This window comes from Molothrus aeneus, chromosome 9 (assembly GCF_037042795.1).
Source record: "Molothrus aeneus isolate 106 chromosome 9, BPBGC_Maene_1.0, whole genome shotgun sequence".
Taxonomy (NCBI): Eukaryota; Metazoa; Chordata; class Aves; order Passeriformes; family Icteridae; genus Molothrus; species Molothrus aeneus.
Genome location: NC_089654.1, coordinates 19,662,166 through 19,674,424, shown reverse-complemented (window position 1 = coordinate 19,674,424; position 12,259 = coordinate 19,662,166). Strand labels below are relative to the sequence as shown.

The following is a 12,259-nucleotide window of genomic DNA, read 5'->3' as shown; positions in this document are numbered from 1 at the left end:
GATTCCATTTGTGTGATTATTGTTCTTCCATGGAATAAGCCATATTTCTTTAAAACATATATTTTACAATTTTCCTCATGTTGTCCTTTAGTTTCTTTTAAGACAAACATGACAAAACAGAATCCTTAGTTAATTTAAGGGCTTATATTTATCTTTCAGCTACTTTACGTATTTGGATGACAATAGAAAACCACACAGGGGCTTCTGGTTTAGAACATCTTTATGAAACAAATTTCTATCAAGTTCATCCTAACCCATCTTTAGGAAATGGGCATGTTAATATCATTGCAGGATCTCTTTTCTGTGAATTAGAAAGAAAAAAGATGGAATAAAATCATAGTTCCACAGACATTTCACTGTGTAGAAGAGTTCATTAGGGAGGCATTGTAGCTCCAGCCCTTCTCAAAGAATTCCCATCTAGGTAAATATCACAAGTAAAAGAATCCCTTACCACTCCTATACATCTGAACAATCAACCTGCAGTAAAATCCTCAGTTCTATTCTTCTTTTGATTTCTTTTTATTTCCAATTTTGAAATTATGGGGGGTTTTGTATGAAATACAACTTCCTGACTAGCAAAATCTTTTTCTCACTCTGCCCTATACTTCAACTACTTCAACCCTTTTTAGTCAAGTGAATGGACTGCCTGAGGAATGCTTATTCACTGAACACTGCATTAGTGAAAAATATTAAAACTATCTATGGAAAGTACTCATGAAAACTATTCACCTTGAAAGACACAGGGATTTTGGCTTCAGTTTCTAAACTGATTTTAGTCTCATTTTGAAAAATCTAAGATAGAGTTTTACATTACTCACGTCTAAGAAAAAAATGATGTAACATTCCAAATAAAAGTTGATTGATTCTTTTTTCAACAAGGACTTCATCAAGAACTTCCTTGCACTAAATTTTTATCACATTTAAATTGAAAATAGTTCTCAAGCTGCATTCACTGTTGCTCTTCTAATTTTTTTGCTTAAATTTCCAAGAAAGACTAATGACAGCTACAATAGATAATTCACTAGAGACTTCTTTGGAAACTGAGTCACAGGCCAGTTCGAATTAACACGAGGGAGTGAGAAGAAAGCAGCAGAAAAATATGTTATCTATGTAGAGCAAATAGGAAATCTTGTCCTAGTATTATCAAGAAAGTTGATATCATTCTTTGTGTTGATACTTGCTTTTTTTCAAGTTTTTTTCTAAGAATTTTTTTAGAGTATAGAGTATAGAGGTTTTTTTATCTGATAATTTTCAGTACACTTTTATTTTTCTCTAATCCAGTTCCTCTTGATTTGAAATACAGTTTCAAAAACTACTGTACATGCAAGATATTTAGAACCAACTCAGGTCTACCTGTGCCCCATCATTTCGTCTGAATTTTTTCCAGCCTTTTAATGTTAAAGAGCATGCTTGGGCTTCACAGACTAGAATTTTTTGTTTTATTCTTATATAAAGTTATAACTAGTGAAGAATTAAGAAGAAAGAAAGGAAATGAAAGGAAAAGGAATATAAAAGGAAAGGGAAGGGAGAAAAATATTACTTTTCTGCCACCAGTCAATGTCAGTGAGGGTTTCATTAGGATCTCTGTTAGTGAAGTTGTACTGCCTCTAGGTCTTTTATGGATAATTCGAATGGTTATGTAAAACAAGATTCATTAGAGGAAACACAGAAGTAAGAACAGGAGAAAAAAAAGAAAATATTTCAAAGAGCACCAAGAAGTTATATTTTAGGGTTTTTTAATATGCATTTCATTTGCACTAAGATGCTAACTGCAAGCTACACAGACATATGCATTCTGACAGCAGGGACTCTGGCTAGTAAATTTTAGTGGCCAACCAAATGAAACACTCTCTACATTTTCATCCCCAGTCAGTTAAAAGTATATTTTATCATGATTATTTCCTCTTTGATCCCAAGTTCCATATGAAAAATTAAAACCTTGGCAGGTAAAATGTCTATGGACCTCTCTTCCAGAATCAAAGAAGAAAATAGTACTGTTCTCATTGGATTGGGCAGTGAGCAGAAGGAAAGGGAAGGAAAAAAGGAGGAGGAATAGAGCTGGGAGCAGTTTCAAGTCAGATCATCTCATAAATTCTGCCTATGTATGAGTTGAATGGATCAGTTAAATGAAACTGTCCATTGTTTGGTTTACAGTGAGAAAAGTAATTATTTTACAGATCAGTAAAGTGAGTAGAGTATGTGGCAAATCCTTACCATTTTTTGGAATTATTTTTGAAAAGAATATCTTAGTGTGAGGCAACAAGTTTGTCTTCATTATGATACAATTATTTCTAGTGGACTGTTACTAATTATTGCTTTCCTGCTTTAAAAAAAGGTGAAGATTTAATTAATATTTTATTGTCTAATAAGATGACAAATAATGTCTATTATATACATTGATTTTTTTTTAATGCTTTCTGGACTTGAGGCATCATGGTAAGTTTATCTACAGCTTTCATAAGTTTATTTACAGCTGTTGAAGTTGCAAGTTTGACATGTACAATGTACATGACTTTGGAATTGTGCTTTATGTGCCTATTAAATGTTGGCTCTACCACTGTTTTGCTCTTGATATCCTCTGACATTTGCATTGATTTCTTACATAGGGCTCAACTGGTTTCCCAGGATTTCCAGGTGCCAATGGAGAGAAGGGTGCAAGGGTATGATAATTCATTCTTGCATAACACTTTATTAGCTTCTAAAATTCAGTGCTGGGGGAAAAGACTGAAACCTAAGGATACAAGTTACTGTTTAAAGAATGATAAAAACAGGCTTTTCACATTCAAGATGGACCTATATCTTTATGTAAAACAGGATATACTGAGGCACTGTTTGCAGTTCTTTAAGGTACTAATCTAAATATACAAGAACTTGCACACTTTCTTGCTGCACATAGTGCCATGATTATATAATTTGAAAAAGAGAATAAAAATCACCTTTGCTGAAGGGCTTGGAGGTTTTTTTTTTTGGACAGTATAGCTGAGTGAGTTGGCAAGAACTATGTTCCTGTATCCCATGAATTATCCTGCTACCATGCAATTTACCCTCAAGGAAATTCAACTTGTATTTCATAAATATTCTGATTTCTGACTTGCCACAAGGGGGTTTTTTTAGGCTTAGCTTCATAAAGGCAAAATATACCAGGCAAGATGAAGAATGTGTACTATTACATATATTTTAAAAAATGTAAAATTACATCTTCTGCTGCTTTGTTTATTTGAAGCAGGTGAGGGGAAATGTGTTGTGCATGTTCCTCAAACTATAACAATTAAAAATAGATTAGAAAAAAGGTCACTGTGCTGTTGTCTCTAAAATTCAATTGAATATAGCAGGGTATTTTAGAAAGATGATGAAATTAAGAAATGAGTCAGAATTCATAGCTGATAGCAACATCAAGTCAAACAGGTAATACTTCTTCTTCTTCTTCTTCTTCTTCTTCTTATTATTATTATTATTATTATTATTATTAAAGCAGAAATTCATTATTTTAAAATTATATATATGAAATCCAATAGCATTTGCATTACTTATGTACAGTTTAAATTGTTCTTGTATCATTTTAGCTAAGATAAAGATGCATTGTTATTTACAAGCACAAGCAACAAAGCAATGCTCAGTTCATGTTGTGAAAAAATGAGGCAACTGCTAATAAAGGCAGCAGATTGAAAAAAAAATGCAAAATAATAGAATCAAACAGAAGGCTTAATATTATGAAAATCTTACTATTTTGATTTGTTTTCAGGCATTCATAAAGTTTTATGTTCATCTAGGGTATTAATCATGTAATTAATACCATCAAACTGCTGGTACACTGAAATACTATGCTGATCATCAATGAGCCCATAACTGCAGGTTTTGTAATGAGAATCAGATATTATTGTTAGTCTTGCCTAAAGGGTTATCATGGTGTTTTATGCTACCATGCATACACATACTAAGAAAGACAGTCTCTATCCTTGAGAAGATCACAGGCTGAGTAGCATTTCAAAAACAGCACATAAATTTTATTCTGATAAGTGAAATAAAATCAAAAAAAAAAAAAAAAACCTGCAAAGAAAACAGATGAGTGCATTTAATTCATTTCTGATAAAGGGGAGCTTTGTGCCAGGACATCTCTGATGATTTTTTGGTTGCTGGTTTGTTTACCTCAGAGATTCAAAAGTATCAGCCATCATGTTCCTTTCTCTACCTGAAAAATAGTTTCTTGTCTTATAAGATTCTTTCCATTACAATACACAGCAATTCCAGTGCAGAGCCTAAAGAAAAAGTCATATTCAGCATGATTAAGAGATATATTAAAGCAAAAAGTAAGGACTGGTTTTCTGGCAAGTTCTGAATCTCTGTCAAGTGTGCATAATTTTGGTAGGTATTATAATGCCCATTTCTGTTATAAATGAAGAAAGGTTTGCCCTTTATTTTCTCTATTAACCTGTGGAGCTGTCCATGGGAACCCAGGAACTCTGTTTTAAGGCTGTTCACAATGCCAAGTCCTTTAGACTACTGCAGAGGTACTCTGCTTGTTGTATGCCACCTTCAATACCATTCTAATGTGATTTAAAATGTTCTAATGCCTCTGACAGAATCTGACTCTCAGGCAAATTTAGTGCATTTAGCCACAAGTACCAGTGAACTCAGAAAGATAAACAATTTTATCAAGGACCATGATTCTGTTAATTGAAATGCAAAGTAGATAGTTAAAGGTAAAATAACATTTAAACTTAAGGGAGTTGCTCTCTGCCTCCACTTCACTAAAAAAAACTTTATATCACAAATAGAGTGCCTGCTAAGATGATTCCTGTGAACTTTTCTTTCCAGGGCTTGCATGGCAAACCAGGCCCCAGAGGACAGCGAGGACCAACAGTAAGTTCTTTTGATTTGCAATTTAGAAGCTTTCCTGTGTAAATTGCTTCCACTATACTGTGACAAATTACTTTTATTAGATTATAATATCCAGAATTTATCATCAAGTGCATCTGTGTTAAATTGACAGGGTCCAAGAGGCTCAAGAGGTCCCAGAGGTCCCACTGGTAAACCAGGTCCAAAGGTAATTGTCAAGCACACTGTATAGATTGGCTACAGGCTGTTTCTTTTAAATAAATGTAAATCCTTGAACGTACTCTCTTTGCTTTCCAGGGCACTTCAGGCAATGATGGTCCTCCTGGCCCACCAGGCGAAAGGGTTTGTGAAAGCCATCTTTGTTTTTCCCACCATATAGGAGTGTGGTTTGTTTTATTTTCAGTTCTCCCTCTCATATCTCTGTGCTACTTTGGCCAGGGTAACCAAAACTAACAAAACCTCAGTTCCAATGATGCTTTTCCCAAAGTTATGAATGGGGCGGCTGAAGTTTGCTAAAAGCTTCTTCCAACTGTGTCTCAGTTGCACTCAGGACACGGAGAGTACATACATACTTTGTGTTCCATCCATGTGCTTTGTATAGTTCCTGTGAATTACAGGTGTACTCACAGCTTAGCCTCCCCAGAATTCCTCCCGTGCTGCAGCTTGCTGCCCGTTCATTGAATAGCAAACACTCAAGCCACATCCTGAAGATCCAGAAGTAGCTGAGTTTTTTTGTTCTGGTCAGCTAAGAATTCCCTTCAACCTATTTTCTGCATGCTTCAGAAATCCTATTGTTCTCTCTAAAACAAAATTTTCTGCTTGCTATTATCTTACCAATCAATACACAAATCCACTACGCAGCTCATTGTACAGCACTATAAAGAAAAAAGAGTATTAATAAATCGTTTTTGTAATGGCAGCACTTGAAAACCAAGTCAATTTAAGTGGATGAGCTTTCTGCCAAAGCATTTTTGCAAAGCCTAAACTTTTCTTTTGTAGTCATATTTCATTAAACTGCTAAACTTTTTCATACAGGAAGCCTAAAGCTCTTCTCCCAGTAACCACAGGAAGGTCCCAGTGTTCTGTAGGGGTGTTATTCTTCAGGAGGGAGCTCCTTGTGCATTTTCCCCAGCTCCATAATGCCACTTTTTTGGCATTAGCTAGGATGTGGGATGGAGAGAACGAAGCATAGAATAGACCAAGAAAGAAAATGTAGATTGCTTACACTGAGGAGGATCAAAGGCAGCCTACCAGAAGGAGAATAACAGATCCTTGTGGAAGTTTTCTGACAGCTCCAGGAGTTTGCAAAGGAGAGAAGTTCTGGGGGTACTAAAACAATGAGAAGATTAATCCAAGATGAAGGTATCCCTGGAGAGAAATTGATAAAAGCAAAGAGATGAAGAATCATAAAGCAACGTTTCTCATCACTTGTGTAATATAAGTGTGAGGTATCTATTTGCTTCCCAAGAGGGGTGTCTGCCAAAAAATAAAACTGTCATCTCTACTCCTCTGAGACTATTTCAGCTACCAAACATGAAAATAATAAATAATCTATTCTGTGTAGCTGCTGTTAAAATGAAATTTAATAACAAGAATGAAAATGTAGTTTTGATAGCATGCTGCTAGCATTCTAGTGCTTTTTCTCATACAATCCATCAGTCCCCTGGCTTGAAACCTGCAAGCCATATTGTGAATGAAGAGAAAAATGTGAAGTTTTTTCCTTAGAATGCCTCAAAGCTTGAGAACAGGGGAAATTGTTGAGAAAGAAGGTGCTTTTAAATGTAAAACTTCAAATTGTGTTCCTACAACCCAGTTTCTGAGACTGACCAATTTCATTTAGGTATTTTGCAGCTGAGTCACTCTTTTTAGTTTTTCTCTAAAGTTCCACTTTTTTCTTTTTTTTTTTTTTTTTTAAGCTTGATGTTATACCCAGAAACAAATGAGGAAAGTTAATTTGCTCACAGACATAGCATATTGAAAAACAACCCAAACCCTCATATGGAGTGTGTTATGAAGGTTTCAGAAACAGACTTATACATCTTTTCAGAAAAAAAAATTATAGATGGGCAGTAAGATCACAAAGATTTCTCCCTTTGCCTAGCACTTCTTAATTGATTCGAATTTAGCATTTCAGTAAAATAGAAGCTGCCCTGGAATAAGATTCATTTAAGATCAAGCTCTCCCAGGCTGGGTGCAAGGGATCCTCTCCCCAGCTACATTTGTGCACTGCTTTGCCCACTACAGGAGGCAGCTGTGCCCTGCAAGCCTGGGCTCTGAGGAATGAGGCTTATGGAACTCCCAGGAGCAAAAGGGTAGAATCACTTGGGAGATGTGGCCTCCTGCTTCAAGTCTTTAGCATCTACCAACATTTTTAACATATTTGGACAGCTGATGTCATAGCAAAGCCACACATCATACACCAAATAGAATAGGATAAAGTCTTGCACATATGGCATGGGTACATAACTCAGCTGTGGAACCATGTAAAAGGAATAAGATTCTTAAGATTTCACTTAGTACACTAAAAACTTAAGAGCAAAAGGATTTTCATTAGCTGAAATAGGACCTTTCACAATGTCATCAGTAAATTTTAAAAGCTGGCCTCTGGAGTTTTTTTGATAACAACTTCAGAAAGAGTCATGTAAGCTAGTACTTAGTGTAAATATCTATGATATAGGTATTTCCCTGTGAACATACATGCATGTACATGTGCTTACAATGCACTAAGTCAGTTGATCATCTTTAGCTAAATTTTTTAAACCATGCTGCATGAAAATTTTATCTCTCCATTTATCTGTATATATGAAAAACTATAAAAATACAATGTTCATACATCATGGGATTTTTCAACTATTTTTCATAATAGCAAACATACTGTATTTAATCCCAGCTAACTCTGAAAAGTTTATTCTTTTTGGAATTTTTTACTGTTGTACTGGTTTGAAATATTATCAGGGTTTAGGAATTGCCAAAGATGAATGTTAAAAAGATGACCAAAGTATTAACTAAATCCCCTGTTCTATGCAACATGGAAGAACAGTGCTTCAAATTCACAGTTGGTTCCTACTTTATTATGCACAGTTATAGGAGTACGATGCAAACATAGTTGAAATAAATAGCTTTCCTCATTTTTTTACTGGATTCCTACACAAGCACTATTGCTTTCAGGAAATCCCTCCAGAGTCTGTGCATGTGAACTGTGACTACCAAGATTTATGACAGTGTGGCTGAGGCTTTATGCTTAAATCCAGACATTACCTGCAGGGTTCCTATATTCTATAATTGAAACAAACTTTTCAATCCAGCTTGAGTAAAACTTCCCTTCTTTGTTTGCCTTTAATCCAGGGACCGCAAGGGCCTCAGGGACCTGTTGGATTCCCTGGACCAAAGGGACCTCCAGTAAGTATCTCTTTCATTAAGTATGTGCAACAACAGGAATTGTAGTTTTTGTAGAGTGCTTCTGAAGTAAATAGTTGAAAATTTATGTAAGGGGTGGTTTATGCATAGATTAAAAATGCTCTTGTTGAGCCTTCGGGGTTTGGGCTCACATATTTAACATGGTCATTGGTGCAGCTCTGAAGACATTGAGAGTAATGCACCAAACTGCAGGCCTGGTATGTCCTGCCAGAGACCATGTGACACACTGAGTTCAGGCAAAATGCTACTTTGCTGCTGTATATTTTCTTTGAATGATTGATTCACTGAGGAAAAATGAAGAGGAAGGAGGCATTCATTAGTAGCAGGAACATATAGAAATAACAGCACATTTGAGCTGTCCCCTGAACCAGTCTTGGTGCTTTTCTGGTGTGCCTCTGCTCATGTGCAGTACAAAAGCAACAAAGCACCTCCCATGCATTTTTTACTTCTATTTCCAATTCCGAAACCTGAAATTTCATCAAGTACTTCTGAAGTGCTAAGATTTGTGTTGACTCATTAACCAAAGAAAAATGGAAGGATAGGGACTTTACAAGATTTCTGAATTTGCAGAAATCTATCTTGAACACATTTGCATTTTGCAACAGTCATTCTTCAAGAAATTGTTAAGACACTATAGGAAGGATTCAAGGAAAAAATATTATTAAAATCCTACTTAGCTAATATAGGAGCAGTTTAAAGTTACCAAAGACTAGTCTAGAAATAAACAGAGAGCAGAAATTCTGATAGCTAATTGAACACTTTTTTTGAGGATGGCTAAGAATTTGCTTGATTTATGTATTTTATAATTTCAGGGTCCACCTGGAAAAGATGGCTTGCCTGGGCACCCAGGACAGCGGGGTGAGACTGTAAGTAAATGCACTCTGCTGTGTTAGTGTTGTTGTAAAGGTCATGGTTATGTGATCAAAATCAAAGAAATAGGGACAACAGGGAAAAGGGAAAGAGGCTGGCACCAAAAGGTTACATAACTGTGCTTTTCTTGTTGATGGGGCAGGAGAAAGTTTTATTTTGCTCCCATGATATAAGTGTGAGGTTATTCTTTGCTATGTCTAGTTAGTAACATCAGAATGAGATTAAATATCCAATAGAAGGAAATGAGATTAATACCCAGATCGCTATTTAAATTGCGATTTTTCAGACAATTACTATACAGTAGTTTTCTCCCTGAATGCCATGTAGCAAAAACAATAGCATTAAAAAAAGTCTTATTGATGATAAACAGCTAGAAAAATGAAAAGCCAAGACCTTTGGAAAGTAGGATCAGGAATGATTGAACCTATTAAAGTAAAATAAAATTTTGAGACTATGTAACTCATCTACGAATCACAATTAATAAATTGTAATTAATAATAAATTGTAATAAATAATAAATTCTGGCATGAAAATTTAAAATACTATGTAATACTTTTAATTTAATTATCTTTAAAAAACACACTATTTCTGTGTGTCAGAATGTTATTCCTATTCCATTATAAAATAAAAATTCTCACTGAGATTTTTTAGAGCTAGAGAAAGCCATAAATGAATTTATTGAGAAATTTTCTCAGCATACAGAATGTGTTTTAGGCTCCAGCTTCACTGGAAATCTGTTAGTGACTGCTGAGTCACTTCCACTGCTGGAAGGAGAAGCACAGAGCTTGGAGTAACACACCCCTCTGAAAATCTCTTTATTTTCTTCTGCTGGTATTGCAGCATTGTCGCACTGTAATGCTTTGCAATGATAGTGGCTTTTTCGTGTATGAAACATTATTGACTCCTTCTTTGTTCTTTTCCTTTGCAATGATGCAAAGACTGTGTTGTGTACCATAAGGATCAATTGTTTACATTGTTTACAATGCAGGATGCTCAAACTTGTTCTTTAGTCTGCTGTTAAAAAGTTACAGTTTTCCCTGGATCTTTATTTCTTTTCAATTTCTTTTTGTCTCACCTCCACTTTAATGCCCTTCCAACTTAATAGTCCATCTGTGTCTTTCTTTAAAAAGCATTTTTATGTCAGGCTTTATGATTCATAATATACATATGTAAAAATGTATCTTCAGCTGTCTTTTAGCTGCATCACTTATGCATTCAAACTCATCTAATCAAGTTCTCCTAGAGAGATCTGTAAAACTGATGGCAATTTTTACTGCTGTACCACCTCAGAGAGATGGAAGAGAGATTAATCAGCATTTCATATCTAGGCATACACAGACAAAAAAGATTTCTCTTTTTTATTTTCTGAAGAGAAGGAATGTGTGACATGGAATTTCTCATTTACCTCTTCAGCACAGAGATGAATTTTGTCCTTTTATAACTCGTAAAGGGTAATGTAATATTCTGTCCTTTTTTTTTCACAGGGTTTTCAAGGAAAAACTGGTCCTCCTGGTCCTGGTGGTGTTGTTGGCCCTCAGGTACATAATTTCATTTCATAGCTGACTTCATGAGCCCAGCGTTTAATGATTATATTATAGATAAGGCAGTTGCTTTTACTGTATTAAAAGGACCATATCCATGGTTATATTAACTTTTGTAACAAAAGTTGCATTAACAATATTAGAAAGCTATACTTAGCAATCATCAGTGATTCCATCAAAAAAATGAAAATATTTGGGTTAACTTTCCATTTTGTCTTATGTTTCGACTTGGGTTTTTTGTTGGTTCATTGTTGTTTTTTCTGTGATTATGAAATTGGTTGTTTACAGAAATCAAAGAGACACATTTCTCTACCATTTTAGAAAGAACAATGCTACATGTGAATTTCTTGCCAGAGAAAAATTTTCAGTAAATTGTAGATTGTGGAGAGATAAATTATCAAAATTTCATTTGATTTAACCTTATTAATTTACAACTTAATCAAGCATTTAGAGCTTATTTAGCTGATTCCCTCAGTGGAACTTTTCTGCTAGGGAATCCAAAGACAGATCTTTCAACTCTCCTGCCTTACAATTCCTATTATTCAGAAAAGCAACAGTACAGAACTGTTTCAAGGCAAGAATAGTAGATGGATTTCTCTCCTTTGTCCTTTTTATAACCTTCTCCCATACATGCTGTGCTTTAAAGCTTCAGTGCTTAAGGAACAAGGTCAGGCTTTCACTCTTTGGAAGCTGCACAGACGTGTCTGCAGGCAAAATGCAATGCAAGATTTATTTTATAGGACAAAGATATTTTGTAAGTCAGCCTTGCCTGGAGGGAAGGTGAGGAATGTGCACTAACCAATGGCAGCACTGTATGGTAACACAACAGCTGGATATTGAGAATCTGCTCCTTTCCACTTCCTCCCACACCCTCAAGACATTAAATAACTTCAGGTGACTGAAGTTGTGCTTTTGTGCCTAGGGTCCTACTGGTGAGACTGGACCAATTGGTGAAAGAGGCCATCCAGGTCCCCCTGGTCCCCCAGGTGAACAAGGCCTGCCAGGTGCTGCAGGAAAAGAAGGTGCTAAGGTATGATGTGGCTTTGGGGAACAAACAGGAAGGGACAGAAGACTGCTGACAGTGTGACATTTCAAATCACCATGAAGACATGCAGAATGAAATCAGAACAGACAGTGTAAAATCATGATTGGCAGGTTTCACCCAGAAGGACTTGGAAGACTGGAAGATCCCAATTTTAGAACTGAGAGTGCTTCCACTGAAATAATGAGAATTCTCTTGAGCCAGAAATTAATATTTTTGGTAATAAAAGCAAAAGAAAAAATTGTTTGCATATAATATGCATTCAATATACTAATCATATTCGATATGTCATACTTAGTAATGACATATTCACACCAAGGTAGAAATTTTTACATTGGCATTTAAAGTCAGATGTGTAGTAGTGAATAAAAGGTAGAATTTCACTGAATAAATTTAACTCCTTGCTTAATTTTTGGCTGCCATTGGGGAACAAGAAAAATATTACTTATCTAGTTGCTATGTAATTCTATTCAATTTTTGATTATAATAGGGTATCAAAATTTTTTATTGAATTTATCTTTAAATATATTTTTACAGCTTGTTGTGTTTTTCA

General features: G+C 35.3%; 1 protein-coding gene across 1 annotated transcript in view; it reads left to right on the top strand.

The window, feature by feature from the left end:
* The window catches only part of COL11A1 (collagen type XI alpha 1 chain), a 125,112-nt gene that overhangs the window by 73,892 nt on the left and 38,961 nt on the right, over positions 1-12,259 (top strand). The window contains exons 32-39 of the mRNA XM_066556125.1: positions 2,607-2,660; positions 4,816-4,860; positions 4,991-5,044; positions 5,134-5,178; positions 8,182-8,235; positions 9,066-9,119; positions 10,608-10,661; positions 11,587-11,694. Coding sequence (XP_066412222.1) covers positions 2,607-2,660; positions 4,816-4,860; positions 4,991-5,044; positions 5,134-5,178; positions 8,182-8,235; positions 9,066-9,119; positions 10,608-10,661; positions 11,587-11,694 — 468 coding nt within the window. The remainder of the gene's footprint in view (positions 1-2,606; positions 2,661-4,815; positions 4,861-4,990; positions 5,045-5,133; positions 5,179-8,181; positions 8,236-9,065; positions 9,120-10,607; positions 10,662-11,586; positions 11,695-12,259) is intronic.